The 19,849-nt window shown below is 57.5% G+C and overlaps 1 protein-coding gene across 1 annotated transcript in view; it reads left to right on the plus strand.

Moving 5' to 3' along the window:
* Positions 1-5,304: 5,304 nt before the first annotated feature.
* Positions 5,305-19,849, plus strand: part of EPHA2 (EPH receptor A2) — a 28,287-nt gene continuing 13,742 nt past the window's right edge. Inside the window, exons 1-3 of the mRNA XM_006105752.3 lie at positions 5,305-5,544; positions 10,034-10,101; positions 11,959-12,628. Of these exons, the coding sequence (XP_006105814.2) occupies positions 5,463-5,544; positions 10,034-10,101; positions 11,959-12,628 (820 nt within the window). The 5' untranslated portion in view covers positions 5,305-5,462. The remainder of the gene's footprint in view (positions 5,545-10,033; positions 10,102-11,958; positions 12,629-19,849) is intronic.

Below are 19,849 nucleotides of genomic sequence, written 5' to 3' on the forward strand. Positions count from 1 at the left end.
AGGGGACTGATTTAGAGCGTCACCATCCAGGGTGAGCACCTGCTGAATGACGCCTGTGTACACGCACTAGCTGGTGCCAGGAATGCAAAGGGATGTCTGACTCACTCCTTGCCTTGGGGAGCTCACGGGCTCTCTCGGGGAGACAGTTCGAGGCTCTGGAAGACAGAGTTCAGCTGGCTGAGGCCAAGGTCCAGGGGGGCATGTGGTACGGGTGCTCCCGGGGCTCAAGCTCCTGGGAGCTGGCCATTAGACTGGCCTGAAGACTCTGTGGCATCAGAGAGCGGGTGCAGCATTCCAGGCTGCAGGACGCTTCTCTGGGTCCTGTGGGCTCCAGTGCTCCGAGAGGCAGTGGACGAGCGAGGTACCTGCGAGGGATCCAGACTGTGGGCTAGAATGCCAGCTCCCACGTTTACAAGCAAGTTTGTTCCTCTGCAAAATGGGGACAGTAACAGTGCCCACCTCATGGGGCTATGATGAGAAGTAAAGGGCTCAGTATGGTGCCTAGAATGGGCCTGGCCTGGAGGAAGCACTTTCTAAATATTGACTATAAGGATTTTTTTTTTTTTTTTTTTTTTTTTTTGCTCTTGACCCGAGGCAGGCACAGAGCAAAGGTGGGGTAGGTGAAATTCGTGTTTGAACGTTTATCTTTGTCCTCTGCTTGCCCCAGCCCCCAGCCAAGTCCTAGACAGGCTGGTGGGCTGTAGGTGAGGTGAGCAGGTGAGGCCGGCACCCACACACAAGCGCGCCCGGCTCCACCTGCCTGCACCAGAGCCGTGCTGGCTGTAGTGGCACTCCGGCCCTGAGGGCTCTTTGGGGCCTTTATGGGGTAATTCCATCTCCATTAGGGCTTATTATGTCACTATAAATACCACTGTTCAGTGCCGCGTTATAAGACTCACCGAAGAGCTTTCCTTCTCAGCATCCAGTCACCCAGAGCGGGAAGGACTCCGGGTTGGAACAGGAAGAGAGGGAAGAGTGGTGTCACCAGGTACATGAGCAAAGACCAGGAGCTGCCACTACCCCACACCCTCCTGTCACCTCACACGCTACCCTTCCCACAGGTCTCTGCTCACATGGCATGTCATAGATGAGCGACACCCAGTTCTGAGCTCTCTGCCCCTAGCTGGGCACATACCCCTGGGCACAGAGCCCACACAGCCCGCAGGGCCTGTCTGCACCCCAGGCACAAGGGTTCAACTTCTTAGAGCCATGCATGGAAACCCGCACACGCCACACAGGGACCAGCCAACACCCAGAGACTTTCACGCAACATAGAACTTGCCAATACTTTCATTCACGCATTATGCATTAATTCATTCATTGTTGAATACCTGCTTTGTGTCAGACACTCTCTGTTTTGTACAAACATCCCTGCCCTCTTGGAGCATATATTCTAGCGACACATTCAACATGCAGAGCCTGCAAATGGCATGTAACACACAGGTACAGACAGAACCTTACATACAGCACACATGACATTTTATTTTATGTATTTATTTATGTGTTTATTGATTTCAAAGCAGAAGGGAGAGGGAGAGAGAGATAGAAACATCAATGATGAGAGAGAATCATCAATCAGCTGCCTCCCGCACACCTCACAACTGGGGATTGAGCCCACAACTTGGGCCTATGCCCTGACTGGGAACTGAACCGTGACCTCCTGGTTCATAGGTTGACGCTCAACCACTGAGTCAGGCACACATGACATTTTATACCCACCACACAGTGTCTATAGCCCCGAGGTCCAACACAATATGCAAAATACTTATTCATACTGAGGCAGGACAGTAAGAAACTAAGAAAATTCCTGGGCAAGTGGAATGGTGAAAATTAGAGAAGATAGTTAAATAAGGTCAAACAATTTGAACAATTCACAGCCAGCTGGTGACGCACAAGACCTTATGTTCCCCGAGACACTTGAGAGCAAATAGTTTATACCTCTCCTCCCTAACCAGAGAATACATGGCTAAGTCACCCTGGGTGAGGAGACAGAGGCCAGAGATCCAGTTCATGCTATTTGTGTCAGGCAAACCCAAGGATGGCTGAAGTTAGGGGAACAAACAACAAAAACCCAATTAGAGCCAGAGAGACCCAAGATAAAAGTAAAATAGTAAAGCCGACCAAAGAATAATCCCAAACTCCTCGATGGGCTCATTTCAATGCATTCGCATATTAAAAACGCACCTGAAAAGTTGGTGAATATTCTACTAAGATCTTCCACTTAGATTCTCACCTGCCTTCAGAAGAAAGATAAAAACCCTTAAGACAAAGGCCCCACTGGGGGTCTCTCTATAGCACCCATGCCTGTTCTGGGGCATGAACTTTTTACTTTCTTTCTCCTAAACTCTCAGGGTCCCCACGAGACTTGCAACCAGGGGAGCAGCGGGCAGCAGCAGCTTGCCCCAGGCTCACCCCCTGAACCTGTCCCCAAGGCCCCCTTCTTCTCAGACTTTCCGATGAGCTGACAGCAGCCCCGCCCCCCCCCAGGCTCATTTCTTTCCTGTAAGGTTCTAGGGAACCAGAGCAGAGCACCGCCTAGGCTCCCTCCTGATGCTCCTTCCACCCTAAGCCCTTCCTGTTTTCCACTGTCCCCAGCTTTAATAAACGTGCTCTCAAAATCACCTGGACTCATGTTGTGAAATCTTTCCTGCTTGAGGTCAAGAACCCACACATTATGGCCAGCCTGAGGCAGACCTGCTCCAGGCCTCCTGGTCCTTGTCCAGTGACACAGACCATGTATCTCTCTCTCTCTCTCTCTCTCTTTTCGTGGGCCAATGAGGTGCCCGTGCATACCAATGCCCCACCCACCCCAGATGCTGCTTCCCTTGGCTCTACCATGTGTAACTGTAATAGCAGCTGAGAGTTAACAAGTGCATTCTGTAGTCATGGCCCATGTGGTTTACATGCATGACCTTATTTGATCTCTGAAGTAGGTAGGTTTATCCATCTTCCAGATGAGCAACATGAGACTCTAAGAAGCGAAATTTCAAAAACTTTAGGCTGACTCCTTAGTCTATGTTCGCTACCACTGCCAAGTATGGCACCCTCACACTCATACCCAAACCCTCTCCTGTCCACACATGCTCACACACACATGCACACATACACCAATACGCCCACATACGCACACACTCACTCTCACGGGCACTTGCACACACTCTCGGAAGACCAAGACTCCCTCCCACAATCTTGGTCAAAGGCTTTCATTACACTACCCCTGACACTTGTAATTAGCCCTCCCCTCTCTGGGGGAGATGCCTGGACCCGCTTCTCAAGGGCAGGCATCAAGGCCAAGAGGCCAAGAAGTCCACATCTGGCAGGGAGGACCTGGGTACAAGAGTAGCCCAGAGCAGCTCTTGGGCCAATGTCCAGGGGAGTCCTGGAGAGGATGGGATCTGAGAGAAGGAGGCGGGCAGAAGGGGCCGGATCTTCCCAGGAAATCAGGTTTGCTACAGCTGCTCCTCCCAGACTGGCCAAAAGGCAATTGGGCAACAGCAGCTGTGGGCGGCCAGGCAAGCAGGTGAGAGGACATTTCCCGTTTGTTTCAGTAATGTCAGCGGCTTCCGTCAGGGGGGAAGGTGAGCTCATGTCTGAGGAACCTTTGGGGAGAGGCCCTTTGAAGGGGCCGGTGGGAAGCAGGTGTCCTCCAAAGTGTCAAACAGACCAACTGATTCTGTCCTTGCCAGGGTCAGGGGGTAGGTGCCCTGCACAACAGCACCTTGCCCACCCTTCCCCTGGATGGGGCAGTGGTTAAAGCAGCAACTACCCAGATTCAAATCCTGGCTCTACTACCTTTGGGCTGTGCAACCTTTGGGCACGTTGTTTAAGCCCGTGGAACCCATTTCCTCTTCTGTAAAATGGGTATAATAATTCCTACTTCCCAGATGGGAATTAAATGAGATAATACATGTCAGACTCATCTCTAGAGGTGGCTGCTCTAAGATTGCTGTATTCTTTTTCTTTCCTTGTTTTATGTTCAATGATCTTTGGACTTTTTATTGGCCTCCTGCCCCTCAAAGAGGTGCCCTTCTTCCGGCAAGTGCTGGTAGGTGGTGATCTCAGCCGCCAGCTTGACCTTAATGTTCAGTAGGGTCTCGTACATACTCCTGGGCTTGACAGTGCCCGTTTGCTGGGGTCTGGGTCAGCTCTGACCCCAGGTGCAGCGGGATCCTGTGGAGCTGTTCCATCTGCATGGCATAGCGCATCTCCACCTCCCCCAGGCTGTTCTCCCAGATTTCTCATCCAGTCCAGGTCGATCGCCAAGGACTGGACCGTACGTCTCAGCTCTGTGTCCTCTCAGCAGCCCCTATCTCAGCGGCCTCCGAGGTGACCACTGTGATGCCCTCCTCAGTCTGCTGGGACCAGTACTCGTCTAGCTCCTCTTGGTTCTTCTGAGCCAGCTTGTCATCCTGGGCCCAGTTGTCCGCTATGATCTTTTTTTAAAAAAAATATATTTTATTGATTTTTTACAGAGAGGAAGGGAGAGGGATAGAGAGTCAGAAACATCGATGAGAGAGAAACATCGATCAGCTGCCTCCTCCATGCCCCCCACTAGGGATGTGCCCACAACCAAGGCACATGCCCCTGACTGGAATCGAACCAGGAACCCCTCAGTCCGCAGGCCGACGCTCTATCCACTGAGCCAACTGGTGGAGGGGGACACGGAAATCTGAGAGCCAGAGCCCCTGGCGCCCGCATGGACACTGGCTGTGCTGCTGGCTGGCTGCACGGAGCCCAAGGTCCGGTAGTTGGTGGGGAAGCTGGAGCTGGTGCTGAAGCTCATGTAGTTCAGGGAGGAAGGCAAGGGGCCAAGACTCAGGTTCGAGATGAAGGCTGCTGTATTCGTAGAGGCTCCTAAGCAGAGATGCTCTCCCCAGCTTCAGAGGTCCAGAGAAAAGGGCACCTGGGTCGATTTTGCAGCTCCCCTCCTAGGCATGCGGCTAAAGAGGCAACTGCTTCTTGCCCTCCATCCCACCCCGGCCCATTTCAGCTCAGGTCTCGGGCCACACTGTTCAGCAGGGTCCCAGAGGGCAAAGGGTAAGAGTGGGGATGGCTCAGAGCAAAACCATCCCAGTGCGTGGGGCGAGGATCCAGGCTCAGAGATCACCTAGGACTAGCCCTGCAGGCACTGGCACTTTGAGGCACTCAAACTTGGGAAGGCCTTGGGGGGCGCCAGCGAGTCCAGAGGGCCCCTTAGTCCTTTCCAAACGTCTGGGGACTTCCTCTCCCTTCTCTCCTGAAGCTAGCCCGGCCCCTTTAAAGACATTCCTAGGGGCGTGGCTTAGGTGACGTCAGCTTGGGGCATGAATGAACAGGAGCCGGTTCTCACCCAACTTCCATTAAGGATTGGGGCAGGAGGTGCTGAAGTTGCGCGCGGGCAGCGGGCGGGAGCGGAACACCGGAGCCGGCTTGCGGGCGTGCGGGAGCCGGGCAGGGATCAGGCCGAGAGCAAGGAGCGTGGCATGGAGCGTCGGAGGCCCCGTACCTGTCTCGCCCTGCTGTGGGGCTGCATGCTGGTCGCTACCGCGGCGCAGGGCAAGGAAGGTGAGTTTGTGTGCGCGGCGGCGCCCCAGCCCGGGCTGCCGGTTCCCGAACCTCGGCGCCTCCTCGAGCTCCGTGCGCTTCGCCGCGCGCAACTTTGGAAACCGACCTGGCGCCGCCCAGCCCCGGAGCCTCCGCTGGGGTTGGGAGGCGCGCGGACCGCGACTGGGACAAACCTGGGACCCCCCACCCGCTTCCCACACCCGGGGTTTTAGAGGCTGAGGGGTAGCGGCCCGGGAGCGCGGGGCTCGGCGGCCGCGGAGAAGGGAACGAGACGCGGGCCACGCGGTTGCAGCCCCGGCGCCGACTCAGGAACGCATCCCGGCGGGGGCACGGGGGTCCCTTGGAAAACGGGGTGTCGGAAGGGCTCTCGGTGCGCGGACTCAGCCTCTTGGTGATCTGAATTCACTAACCCGTTTGCTCCGATTTTGCGGAGAAGGCATTTCTGTGAAGGCCCCTCATTTTGGGGAGGGGGCTCCTGGGCTGGCGGGGCGCACACTGCCGAAGTCCCTGCCCCCTGAGATTTTCTCCACTCCTCGCCCCCCCTCGGCCCCTGTTCTGCCTCCAGTCTGGGAAGAGAGCGTGAGGGGAGTTTCGGGTCAGTCTGCCCACGCGTAGCCTGTCCTCCTTCCCACCCCGCACTTCCAGGCGCGGGGCACAGGTTCGCAGCCGCCAGTGCCGACAGGAAGTCCCAAAGTCAAGCGTTCTGAGCAAGCCAGGGGTGACTCAGAACGGGGAAATGCGGCAGGTGGGGGCGCGGCCTCGAGGTGTGGAGCCATCACCCCGGGGCCACCAGGGAGGCCGGGCACCCGAGGCTGGGGACTGAATCACCCACCCCCGCCCCGGCGCTCCCTGCGCCGCACTTGGGGAGGCGGCCCGGGCCGGGGGAGTGTGCGGACGGGGGCGTTACTCCTCAGCTGGGGTCGGGGAGGGGAGGGGGGCTCCTGCCCGGGGCCCCGGACCTGCCTGTCCACCCCGCAGAGGCCGGCTTCAGTGTCCCATGGTGAGAACGCGTGTTGTGCGCGGGGCCTGGGCAGAGGCTTCCGCAGGCTCCACCAGGGGGAAGGGCGGAGGAAGCCCTGGCCCGGTGAGAAGTTTCCTTGCGCCTGGCCTTCGTTTTCCGCCTCCCGAACGGAGGTCGGGGGTGTTGCTCCTGCGTGTTGGGAGCTCAGGCCGGAGCTGGGGCCCTCGGGGGTGGAGGTGTGGGGTGGCCTTCTGTGCCAGTCTCTGGGGCAGCCACGGCTGCTGGTTGCAGCTCCCAGGGGGAATGGATGGCAGGGATTTCCGTGGCCCTCAGTACCCCCACCCCCTCAGCTTTTGGTCCTCCCCCTTCCTTGGGGACTGTGGTTGGAGAGAAGGGGAGAGACAGCTGGAATCACTGCAGGCCCTTTTCAAAGGCTGCCCGTGGGGGCTGGGGGATTAGGCTGCACTGACGCTGCTGGGTGATTGTACCTGCAGCGGCCTGGTCCCCGCGTTCCCACGTGGAGCCCTGCCCAGCCTAGGTGACTTCCATGGGATGGGGGAGGAAATGGGCGCGTCTGGCAGAGTCCTGGGATGGGGGACTATTTATATGTAGGCTCCCGGAGTCCCTTTGAACGACTCCCAGAGGGAGTGGAGCCTTGGGGTGGGGTGGGGTGGGGGCAGTGATGGCCCGGATGGCAGCTGCTAGTTTGTTATGTTTTTGGGATTCAGGCTGATGTGGTGGATCTGCCTAGGGGTGGGTTGGGGGCGAGAGAAGGACACACACGTCCCTTTCTCCCTTAACCCAGGCTGCTGCTCAGTTCCATTCTTCTTTCTCACCCCCCTCCCCGAGGGTAGAGGAGCCAGGCTGTATTTGGAGACTCAGATGGAACCTGTTAGATTCTCAAAAGACATTGAATCTTTACAACAGGGAAACTGAGGGAGGGCCAAGCCCTCACCAGGCAGGGCCCTGTGCACAGCGAGGGTCAGATCTGAGCATCTGGCTTCTTGGGCTGCCAGAGCTCCGGGCCCCTTGCCTTGTGGTTTCATGGTGGATTTTCCTGGGAAGTGGAAATAGCTGGGCAGAGGTGCAGGGGTTGCTGGCTTGAGGTGCTGATGGGAAAAGGCCTGGAGAGTGCTCAGGAGGCCTGGAAAGCCCTTGGCTTCTTGATTCTGTAAGAGTCCAGCTCTATCTCCTCTTTTTTCTTCATCTCCCCCCGCCCACCCCCTCCGCGCGCGCGCACACACACACACACACACACACACACTCACACAGTCTCTTGCCTCTCCCTTTAACCAGTCTTGGTTGCAGAGATGGGGAACAGGGAGGTGACGCTAGGGGAGTGGGAGGTATTGCACTGGGACCTGCAAAGGGTGACACTAATGATGGAACTTAAGTTGGAGGAGGCTTTCCTGGGGGTGGAGCGAGGGACCCAGGGCTCCTGGATGAGCCCTGCCCAGCCCAGGCCTCTCGGTGAAGCCTTTGGGGGCAGCTGAGGGGCTCCCAGCCCCCACCACCCCTTCCAGGGAAGCAGGTGCCTCAGGCCCTGGAAGAGCAGGGTGGAGGGGCAGCCAGGGCTGGGCTCCTGTTCCTGGTGATCGGTTCGAGGGAATTTCCCGGGCGGGGGCTCCTTCCTGTGTGAAGGCTTTTTTCCTTCTCAGATTGAGCCCTGTGATACTTCCAGAGCCAGGCCTGAGGGTTGGAAGGGGAGCCCCGCTCTGGCAGGGGTTGTGGGGTTCCCGCCATGTCAGATGAACCCTTTAGAGCCTGGGAGTCATGAGCCCCCTCCTTTGGCTTCCTACCTGTCTGTGGAGGCGGGTGGGCACTCACCATTGTCCTGGCGGACCCCCCCCCCACTTCCAAACACCTCCCCCCAGGCTGCCGCCAGGAACCTCCAGATTTCTTCCTGTGTAGCCCAAACATTCCATTTGCTAGAGGAGTTAGTGAATTTTCCAAGCCTGGGCCCTGGGCATGTCTGAACAAATCCCTGCCCCATCCACCCTCCAGCCCCCCTACCCTACCCTTACGGTCTTGGGGCAGGTGCCACCTCATATTCCCTGGCCCCTGTCTGGGCTGCTGGGCTCTTCCTAGAGAGAGGTGGCCCTGGCCATCGGTCAGATGGCAGTGCCTCACACCCAGGGCTTCAGTTCAGGGGAGCCTGGCAGTCTTACCTTGGGGAAGGGTTTCTAAGACATCAGGTCCCTGGCTTGGCCCACCCCCAGCTCCCATCTCTGAACCAGGCCCCTCTCTGTTCTCTGCTGCCTGGAGATCCGCCCTCAGAGCCCTTCTCCCAGGTCCTGGCCCCGAGCAATGCTGCTTCCTGAGGTCCTACTCCTCATGCTCCAGGGCCCAAAGGAACGGGTACTTGGTCCCTTACCTCTCACCTTAGGGCTTTATCCTCTGAATTTGTGGACCTTTCTTAGGTCCCATGCCTCAGCCTCCCCAATGTCCTTGCCCTCCAGGGTGGGAGGCACCTGTTGGCAGCTACCTGGGCTTTACTTGGAAATGGAGGCGGAGCAGTACCCACTGGGTCTTGGCTGCAGCCGTTGAGCCTGGCAGAGAGCCAGGGTGGATGGGTGGGAGCTGCCCGAGGGCAGGGCTGGATGTAGGGAAGCCCCTGGCGGTGAGTCCCTCCCTCAGGCTCCAGATGCCTCTCTGGGGCCAGGTGGTCCTGGAATCTGGTCCCTCGGGGCCTGGAAGTCCCCTCCAAGGGTTTCCATCCCTGGTCCCACAGGCACCTCTGCAGGGCAGTGGCCAGGGGGGTGAGGGACAGGGCAGCGGGAGCGACTTTTCCCAAGGAGGGGACCTCACCAGCTGTGTGTATCTTTGGGCCCCTCCTAGAGGCCCCGCGGTTCAGGTCTTTATCCCGCCTGCTCTGTGGCTTTTGTGGTGGGAAGATCGGTTTCCAGACACCCCCTACCGGTTCCCCCTCCACTCCCTGGAGCCGTTCCCACCTGTTAGCAGCCCTCTCTCCTTGCAGGACCACGAGACGTGTGTGCACATATGTGTGAGCATCTATGTGTGCTATGTGGTTTGGTGGGGTTGAGGATGGGGCAGGAATAGGCACCAGGGCCCCCAAGGCCCACGTGCCTGTGAAGTGCTGTCCAGAGGCCTTGTCCCAGGAAGCAGACAGGGCCGCGTGGTATCACTTAACAGCTCAGCCCTGACAGCCCCAGCTCTCTGCCCAGCTGCTGTCTCCCCGCTGGGCTGAGCTGTCCTGCTCTGCCCAGCTGGAGGCTGACTGAGAGGGTGGCATGGCTGGAGTCATGGCCTAGGAAACAGGAGGCCTCGTCATCACCCGACCCGCTGTGTAGCTTTGACTGGGTCCCGTCCCTTCCCTGGGCCTCTGTTTCCCTACGTGTTGAGGGACGGGTCTCATGGATACGGTGACCCCGTACAGTGGGGTCTCTCTCTGGGCTGAAGAAGCCGACAAGGACTCTTGGGGTTCCTGGAGGACTGTCACTTTCCCACCATGGCCTGACCCCCGAAGATGCCCCCAAGCTTACTGGCCTCCTCTCCTGTCTCTTCCAGTTGTTTTGCTGGACTTTGCTGCAGCAAACGGGGAACTCGGCTGGCTCACGCACCCGTACGGCAAAGGGGTAAGCCTTCGGGGTCGGGCGGGGGCATGGGAATGGGGGTGCTGAGACCCAGGGAGGATGGGGCCAGTCTAGATCAAACAGCTCAGCCAGGGTTCATACTTAGTGTCCTGCTTCTCACGCCAGCTTACAGGTAGACATCCCAGGATGGGCTGGGGATTAGGAGGTGGTAGGGAGGGACCTGAAAGGTGGAAGGAGCTGGGAGACAGCTGAAGGCCCTGGCAGAGCAGGGACCCTTTAGCCTAAGGTTGGGAGGGGTGGTGGCAGCCACCCTGGGCTTGGATACCCCCAGGGGCTGGTGGTCAGGGGGACTATCTTGGGAGGGAAGGGGTTAAAGGCTCCCCCTGTCTTCCAGGTCCCAGCCCAGGAGGTGCGGGGTGAGGGAGAGACAGGGAACAGTGGCTCCCAGGTGCCCACAGCCCCCAGCCTGGGAAAAGGATCAAGTTCCTCTCTGCTCCCCCAGCTGTTGCTTCCCCTTCCTGCTCGGGGCTGAGTTTGTTTTGCGTCATCCCCATCCAAGTTGTCTCCCCTCTGCCCTGGCCTGTTATGACCCAGTCTGGAGGGCAAGATGCTGGGGTCCTTTCTCCAGCTTTGTGCGTCACTACCATGTGGCCTTGAAGATATTGCTGCTCACTGGGCCTCAGTTTGCCCTGCTGTACAATGGGCCCTTGCTGAGTTTGTCCTGGGGCCCTGAGCCATGGAGAAGTGTGTCTCTAGGGGGCTCGTTGGGACAGCTCCCACTGCTGGAAAGATCTGCGTGAGTTAGGTGCTTGTCCCTGGTCACCTTAGCTTCGAGGAGGCCTGGATGACAGCTCTAGCGGATTTCCTGGATCCTGGAATGTCCAGCTGGGAGGCATCTCAGATCATTTCACCTAACCCAGTCATTATACAGAGTGGGAAACTGAGGCCCAAGGGCATTCGAGGCCTTGGATTTTGACACACAGTGCGGCCCAGGCTTCTTTCCTCAGCCCCTCTGCTTTCATTCATGCATGCACTCATTCATTCAACAAATACTTTCCTGAGTACCTACTCTGTTCCAGGTAGGCCCTGTGCATACAGAAATGCATTAGACCAGTCCCTACCCCAAGGAGCTCAGAATCGAGTGTGGGAGCCAGATGTAGGTGTTACCACGTAGGTGCCAAGTACTTCGACACGGGGGACATGAGACTGGGGGCCAGAGAGGGGCATGTGGCCCCACCTTGGCCCAACCTGGGAAGTCTTCCTGGAGGAGGCCAAGCTATGTTCTGAGGAGGGAAGAAGATGCGCTCCTCTGTCCCAAAGCCAAAATCTAAATGATGGGAGATCACCCATTGTTTCTGACCTAGCCTCTTCCCCTGCCGCTCACATGCGCACACAGTGAATAATGATGATGATGATGATGATGGTGATAATGCTGATGACACCAGCTGTTGTATGACAGCTCTTTCATCTTACCCTGCCAGGCAGTGTGCTCAGCAGTTTGTAGACATTCTGTCATTTATCCTGACAGCAATTCTGTGGGCTAGATCTTGTCCCCAGTCTGCAGATGTAGACGTGGAGGCCTGGAGAGCTTCAGTGCTCCACCTGCGGTCACATGGAGTCCGTCTCCTCCCCGCCCCAGACCACAGTCTAATATAGGGGTTCAGCACCCTGACATTGGGATCAGAAACAACAGGGACGACTCCCGGCTCAGTTGGTACTTCTAGTGTGTGGGGGTGACACGAAGCACCTCTCTGGGCCTCAGTTTCCTTCCCTGTAGAATGAGGATGGCAAGAACTGAAAAGTGTCTTCCTGGTGCCCAGGGCTGCCGCCTGGGCATTGCCTCTGGGCCTCAGTTTCCCCCCCGGGGGCCTACCCACACTAACTTGTCGGCCCCCACAGTGGGACCTGATGCAGAACATCATGGACGACACGCCCATCTACATGTACTCCGTGTGCAACGTGGTGGCCGGCGACCAGGATAACTGGCTGCGCACCAACTGGGTGTACCGCGGCGAGGCCGAGCGGATCTTCATCGAGCTCAAGTTCACCGTGCGCGACTGCAACAGCTTCCCGGGGGGCGCCAGCTCCTGCAAGGAGACCTTCAACCTCTACTACGCCGAGTCGGATGTGGACTACGGCACCAACTTCCAGAAGCGCCAGTTCAAGAAGATCGATACCATCGCGCCCGACGAGATCACAGTCAGCAGCGACTTCGAGGCCCGCCACGTGAAGCTGAACGTGGAGGAGCGCTCCGTGGGGCCGCTCACCCACAAGGGCTTCTACCTGGCCTTCCAGGACATCGGCGCCTGCGTGGCGCTGCTCTCCGTCCGCGTCTACTACAAGAAGTGCCCCGAGCTGCTGCAGGGCCTGGCCCGCTTCCCCGAGACCATCGCCGGCTCCGACGCGCCCTCCCTGGCCACCGTGGCAGGCACTTGTGTGGACCATGCTGTGGTTCCCCCTGGGGGCGAAGAGCCCCGCATGCACTGTGCAGTCGACGGCGAGTGGCTGGTGCCCATCGGTCAGTGCCTGTGCCAGGAGGGCTACGAGAAGGTGGAGGACGCCTGCCAGGGTGAGTCATGGTGCAGGGGTGGCCTGGGGTAGGGGTTCTGGGGTGGAGCCTGTGTTCCCAGGACTGTGGGATCTTGGTAAGGTCATCCCTGCGCTGATGTGGTTCTCTTAGTGGAAACCGCAAAGTCTTCCTAGACTTCGGGTTTTTTATTCCATTGAGAACGAATGAATTGTGAAATGAATGAATGGAGTCTAGTATCCAGGTTACAAGCAAGGACTCCAGGACAAGAATGCCTGGCTGCAAATCCCAGCTCTATGCTTAGCTCTGTGACTTTAAGCCGGTTCCTTAACCTCTCTGTGCCTGGGTTTTCTCATCGGTAAAGTGGAGATGAACATAGGGCCCATCTTGTAGAGTTGTTGTGATAATTAAATGACTTAATGCTCATAAACTGATTAGGTCAGTGTCTGACACATAAGTGCTCTTAAGTGTGATTGTTATTTTTGATTCATCCCACAAGAATAGCTTGGGTATCTACTACGTATATACCAGCACTGTGGACACCTGGTCCAGTCCCAGGAACCAGTTCCATCTCTGTTAACTCACTGTGTGACCTTAGGCAAGTCACTTAATCTCTCTGGGTCTTGAGCTCCTTTTCTGTACGTGGAGGTCAGTGAATTGGACCCTGGATTCACATCCCCTGGCTTCCCAGGAAAATTATCTGGGAGCTTTTGAAAAATGCCCGTGTTGGGGAAAAGGTGGAAGGAAGATAGAGGATCTGTCCGCCCCCCTCTCCTCACCTGACCCTCCACGGGCCATAGACCCAGATTCTCTCCTAGGGGCTTCTTCTGACGACAAATCAAACCAGAGAGGGGGCCAGTTAAATCAGACTCTCTCTGGGCATTGGTGAGCTCACGTGGGGAGGCTGCGGCTTGGCACGGCCAGGGCCTGTGACAGCGGAAATCGCTGCAGCAACATGGACTTTTTTTATTGGGTGATTTTTTTTTTTTCTGGAAACGGCTGTGGGGCAGGGCATTTGTGGAATGCAGGCCGACCTTTGGAAGGCCAGCTCATCCCCTTTCTCTGGGAGCTTCTTTGCTAAGATAAGCGGGGTGTTGAGAAATTGGGGATTTAGTCCGTGCAGTTGCACATACCCACTGGGTGACCTTGGGTACATCTCTATTCATCTCTGGCCTTAGGTGTCAATAAAATGCGAAGTTCAAGTGTTACAGCTGACTTTATACTTGGTTTTTAGCCGTGGATCCTACAACCTAGGAAGTGGGTGGAAGCGTTGGAGGAGCCTGAAGCCCTTTCTGATAGGCCCCACTTGCCTCCTAAAACGAATCCCCAGAACCTTGCCTAACACAGTCTGCAAAACCCTGGATGGGAAGTTCCCTAAGAGCCTTTCAGGCCATAAGCCTGCGGTGCAGTCTCCGTTCCGGCCGTTCTTACCACCTTGCTGTCCTCGCAGCTCCCCTTTGCTGCGTGAGGCGGCCCCTGATTTAGGTGACCTCAAGTGCACACTCCCAGTTTCAGACAATGACGAGGGGGTGGGGTGGGGGGGGCTGAGGCAGCCCAGTGGGTTGAGCAGACTCCTCCCACATGACATCCTCACACAAGAATGCGGGGGTGGGGGTGAGGGGCAGCTGAAAACTTTCCACAGGCTGGTGATTCAAGCCCTGTAGAGATAAGTGGACGGTTGGGACTGGGGTGCGGGGCGGGTGGGGTGGGGGGGTCCTCCAGCAAGCAGGGCCGCCTTCCCTCCCCCGGAGGTGGGGGGTCAGGATTCTGGCAGGCTTTGTTTGAGAAGAGCTAGCAAGCCCTGGGTAGGGAGGACTGGTTTCCGAGATCGAAGTCTTTTGACTCTGTCGGTGGGACCCTCTCAACTGCCAGCCACCTGTTGCCTGCTTTTCCCTCCTCGGGATCCTTCTACCAAAATTCCCTTCAGTGCTCAGGGGCCCTCTGTATGGCTGCGAGCCTCCAGCCTGGCTTCCCTGTATCCCTCCAGGCTTTTCCCAGCAGCCCCTGACCATGATGCCGATGGAGAGAATAACAGCAACTTGCATAGACAAGTGCTCTCCAAAGGCAGGCACACAGCTAGGCAAGCCCTTATCCGGACGCTCGTGCTGAGTTCGCACCACCTTTCTGCCATTCCTTTTTTAAAAAAATATATTTTTATTGATTTCAGAGAGGAAGGGAGAGGGGGGGAGAGATAGAAACATCAATGATGAGGGAGAATCATTGACTGGCTGCCTCCTGCACGCCCCCTACACTGGCGACCAAGCCTGCAACCTAGGGCATGTATCCTGACTGGGAATTGAACCGTGATCTCCTGGTTCATAGGTCGATGCTCAACCACTGAGCCATACCAGCCGGGCTCTGCCGGTCCGTTTAACAGACAGGGATTTGAGGCTCAGAGACTTGCCTAGAGTCACACAGCTGAGCTGTGGCTGCATCAGGATTTGAATGCAGGCGACGCAGCGGCATCCAGGCTAGAGGATGGGTCAGGAAATGGGGCGGGAAATGACCAGTTCCTTTGGAATCCCTGACTCAGCGCTTGGCCTTGGGACCAGCTCTCAGGGCAACCCCAGGCTGGCAGGTCCTCGTGCAGGAGGTGGGGTGATCAGGGGGGTGTTTGCTGTGCACGTTGAGGGAGAAATTGAGGGAGTCGTAGGGTCTGCCTCCCTGTTCCTAATGGGAGAACCCTGGCGACCTGGATTCTCCCACTGGGGCTTGTATTGATGACAAACTGTGCCCAGAAAAGGGGCGTGGGTACCCCGAGGTCACCCAGCACCTGGTCCAGGTTATTCCCAAAGTTTGTTTCTCCTCAGGGTTCTTTCCCCAGGAAGCTCCGAGCTCAGGAAAGAGTTAAGTGGCCAGCGGAAGGGAGGCACTCCCAGGTGTTGTGTTGGACAGGTGGGCACGCTGCCCGGAGAACTCTCGTGAGCTATGTCAGGAATGAGCCAGCTTCACTCCGGCACCCCCACCCCCGGCCCCGCTGGGAGGACAGTGGAGTCACTCAGGCTGACAGGCTGACCGTCATCTCCCCTGGGGCGGCTTTGTCTCCCTCTCGGCTCCGCTTCCTGTGCTGGCATCGGCCGCTGAGCTGGCGGGCCCCCCGGCTGGCGCCTCGGCCATGGGACTGCTGGCCAGGTGAGCAGGTGGCCAGCGGCTTTGGCCAGAGGCTCAGCCCAGCAGCTGGGAGGCCAGAGCTGGAGGTGGGGGTTTGGGAATTCCCTCCTTGGCGACTCCTGCTCCCTGAAGGGGCTCAGGACCCCGGGAATGTCCCCTCTCTACCTTAGTTTCTCTATTCCCGGTTCATAGGGACGCCCCATTCCAGACACCATGCTAAGGTTTTCTTCCATCTTCACAAACAACCAGAGGGGCTGAGGATTTTATTCCCATTTTACAGAGAAGGACACTGAGGCCCAGAGAATGGAAACAGTGACCTAAAGAGCTGGGGCCTGTAACGAGGAGGGCAGTACGTTGTCCCCAGCTGCCCCTGGCATGTGTCCTTCCATCTATAGCTGGGTGACCTTGGGGAGTCCCCTCTGGGCCTGTAATCAGGGTCTGCCTCCTGTGACTTTGTGCTGTGGCTCAGTCCAGAACCTGGGCTGCTCTGCCAGACCGTTGACCGTGGGACCTCACCATGTGCCAAGGAGCAGGGTCCTAGCACTGGCATCCCGAGGGGCCCCAGCCTAGTCCAGGGTCCATAGCTGACGGGAGGCACGCCCTGGGCAGGAGAGGCTCTGGTTGAGGTGGGTCTCAGGCAGGTGCCCCTGGGCCTTGGCAGGAGCCCTGCTTTGTCAGGACACGGCTGGGGGCTCTGGGTGCCACCGGGCCTCAGTTCTGTGGAGTTGCCCTCGCGCCCCCCCCCCCCACCCTGTCTGCCCCACCCTCAGCTCACACTGGGGCAAATTCAGGTGCTGGCAGCTCCTTGGGGAGGCCCCTCCCTCCCTCACCGGAGGTGAGTGGGTCCCCAGAACGGAAGGAAGGAAGGAAGGAGGCGAGGGAAAGCAAACAGAAGATAAAAGGCTGGTGGTAGGGAGAGAGCAGGAAGCGGGGAGGCTGGGGGTGGGGGAGCCTCGCTTATCATGGCTTGTGGAGGAATGCCCCCAAGATAATTCCCCAGAGCGCGTGCGTGCGTGAGAGCGTCAGGGTGCTGGCAGCAATCACCTTGCGGCAGCAATCGGGGCCATGGAGACACCGGCTTCTGTGGGGACCACAGGGCCTGCCAGGGAGCGAGAAGCCCCCCAGGCCCGGAGCTATCAATGTCCCTCATTTGCTGGGTCAGTAACTATGAGTTGCCACTGGCTGCCTCTGAGGGCAGGAGACAAAGTCCACACTCTGCATTCTTGGGCTGAGGCGCTGCACACCAGCTGGGCACGGCTTGAGGAGGTGGCTGGCCCCAGGTGAATTGCTACTGTGACCTCCTGCCCCTGTGACCTCCCCACCACTGGCCTGAGAGGCGGTTGGGCCTGAGGAGAGGAGCTCTGCCAGGGGCTGGATTTGCATCATGCCAGAGGGTGTCTGTCCCTGAGTCACCCCACGCTGCCACCTGAGGGGCGGGTACCGGGAACTGGAAAAACTGGGGTACAGCCCAGGGTGCAGCCACCGTGCCCCAGTTCCCCTACTCAGAGTGATACAGGCCTGCCAGATGAGTGGGGCCAGAGAAGATCTCCACAGGTGTGCCAATGCCAGGTGCGTGCCAGGCAGGTAGGCAGGTGGATGCCCTGGCACGCCATCCCCACAGGGTCTCTCCCTGGACTGCTCACTTCTTGGTCCTAGAGCGTGTGTTTAATGTGCACGTTGTAAGTTTTGCCATTTACTCACACATTCATTCATTCATTCATTCATTCATCTATCCATCCATCCAGCCCACAAATAGTAGCTAAGCACCTACTGTGTGCCAGCTCCTTTGCTGGGCCATCAGACACAGATAAATTGGACTCCCTTCCTGCTCTCCAGGAGCTGCCAGTCTCATAGCGGCTCCTAATATGTGCGGAAATAATTTCGGATGGAGCATTACAGCCAGGCTGTGAATTCCCCTGGAGCAGAAATGGTGTTTATCTATCTCACCGTTGTATCCCAGCACCCAGCACTGTGCCAGTGTAGGGAGCACTCAATTTCTACTTGGTAAATATGAAACTGGGTAACAGATGCCCTAATGGGACAAGAAGGGAGCCAGAAATTGGGCAGTTTGGAAGGGCTGTGTAGAGGCGCTCTATAATAGCCAAGCTGGGTTATGGGAGGATGCAGAAGGATTTGCTGGTTGGCTAAGGGACAGGGTGTATTTTGGTGTGTGACTGTGTCTGAGTGTGTGTGAACACCCAGTGTGTGGCCCCTGTCCCCGCTTGCCTGCCCAGAATGGCAGGAAATCCCGTCAGGCAAAGAGAGGAAGACACAGGAGCCTGCTGGTGTCCTACCCATGAACTCGGAGGCCCCTGCGCACGGGCACGCTCTGGCGTGGCCCCGGGGAGAGCCCCTTGGAGTTCTGTGGTTGGAGGAGGGGGCAGCACATTCTCGTCAGGCAAGCACATGCCCTGTTGATGCTGCCTCTCCACTGTGTTATCTGGCACATCCGCAGCGGAAATCTCTCCAAATTCCCTCTTTCCTGCCGGCAGCAGGCGGGCCACCCCCAGGCTCTGGGGCCAGAGAATGGAACCCGACTCTTCCCCCACTTCCTCCCCTTGGCATAGGGCTGGGGGGCTGGGGCGCAGCCACGTGGTTGTGGGGTGGGGGCATGGTGGGGGGTTTGCAGGTGGCTCAAAAGCCTTAAGCAGAGCCAAGCCCGCGCTCGTGGAGGCTCACGGTCCCCTCCACACTGAGAGCCTGGACGGGAAAGGTACGATTGAGATTCTAGGGGCCTTTGAGCCCCCCACCCTGCTGGGACGAGGCCTCCTGCAGCACCGCTCACCCGGGGGGCAGACCCCTGGCAGACAAGTCCGAGCATCTGGGGGAACTGAAATCCCAGGATAAACATGGCCCAGCTTTCTGGAGTCTCATTTTTACCCGAAGATTTGGGAGAGGAGAGAGCTATTTTGTCTTCTATGAGATATGAGGACGAATGCATAACACCCAGGAGTTTCTTAAATACACTGGGACACTGGAAGGAGACTTTGGCCACCCACCCTGGGTTTGAGTCCACCCTTTTCTTCCCATAGGACAGTGGTTCTCAACCTTCCTAATGCCACGACCCTTTAATACAGTTCCTCATGTTGTGGTGACCCCCAATTTCATTGTTACAAATTGAACATCATTAAAGCATAGTGATTCATCACAAACACAATATGTAATTATATATGTGTTTTCCGACGGTCTTAGGCGACCCCTGTGAAAGGGTCGTTTGACCCCCAAAGGGGTCGCGACCCACAGGTTGAGAACCGCTGCCATAGGACATAAATGTGCCCAGTGTGAGAAGACCTATGTTAGGACCCCCCACCCCTACCCCCACCCCCTTTCCCAGCTGCTCTGACGTCAGTCTTGGGATCGTCTGGCTGTTGAAGCAGGCCATCTCCGCTTCGGGCTTGTTCCAGAACATGGATCCCTCTTTGCTCCGCATTGAGATGCTGGTGGGAAAGGAGAGGGGCTCAAAGTCCAGCAATCCTGGGTTTAGGTCCTGTTTTTGTGTCTCGGGAGCTTGGTGAACTTGGACAAGTTGTCTGGCCTCTCTGCACAGCCATGTCCCCGCCTCCAAAGCGAGTGAGTGGTCGCAGTGCCCAGGTTTAACGGGCTTATCGTGAGGACTAAAGGAATGCCAGGCGCTTGGACCAGGAGCTGCACCCAGTCGTGGTTTAACCAGTGGTCAGTGTTCGTTATTGGGGCTCCAGGCCCTCTCTGTCCTGGACACGTCCCCTTTCCTACAGCACGTCCTGAGGTTCTGACAGGGCAGGGCCAGCGGAGGGGGTGAGAGAGGCTGCTGGGACGGACGGTCACCAGGGCCCCCCTGTAAGAAGAGTCGTTAGCAGGAAGTCATTGTCCAGGACCTTAAGGAACTGGGTGTTCTTTAAGTCCTGTCCCCTGACTCCCGTCCCCGTCCCACCTCTGCTCACATAGGGGACAGGACAGGAGGGAGACTTTGTCCAAGGCTTATCTTGACCGTGTAGATCTGACTGTGCCACTGTTCTCTGCATCAAACCTTCAGTGGTCTCATTGCCTTAGGATAAGGCCCCAGCTCCTGGGCCTGGCATCAAAGGCCTTTCTCATTCTGGCTCCTGGAGACCTCCCAGCCTTTATTGCCTGGTGCCCCCCACCATTTGTGCCCACAAAGCCACTCATGCTTTC

This window comes from Myotis lucifugus, unplaced genomic scaffold (genome assembly GCF_000147115.1).
Source record: "Myotis lucifugus unplaced genomic scaffold, Myoluc2.0 scaffold_720, whole genome shotgun sequence".
Taxonomy (NCBI): domain Eukaryota; kingdom Metazoa; phylum Chordata; class Mammalia; order Chiroptera; family Vespertilionidae; genus Myotis; species Myotis lucifugus.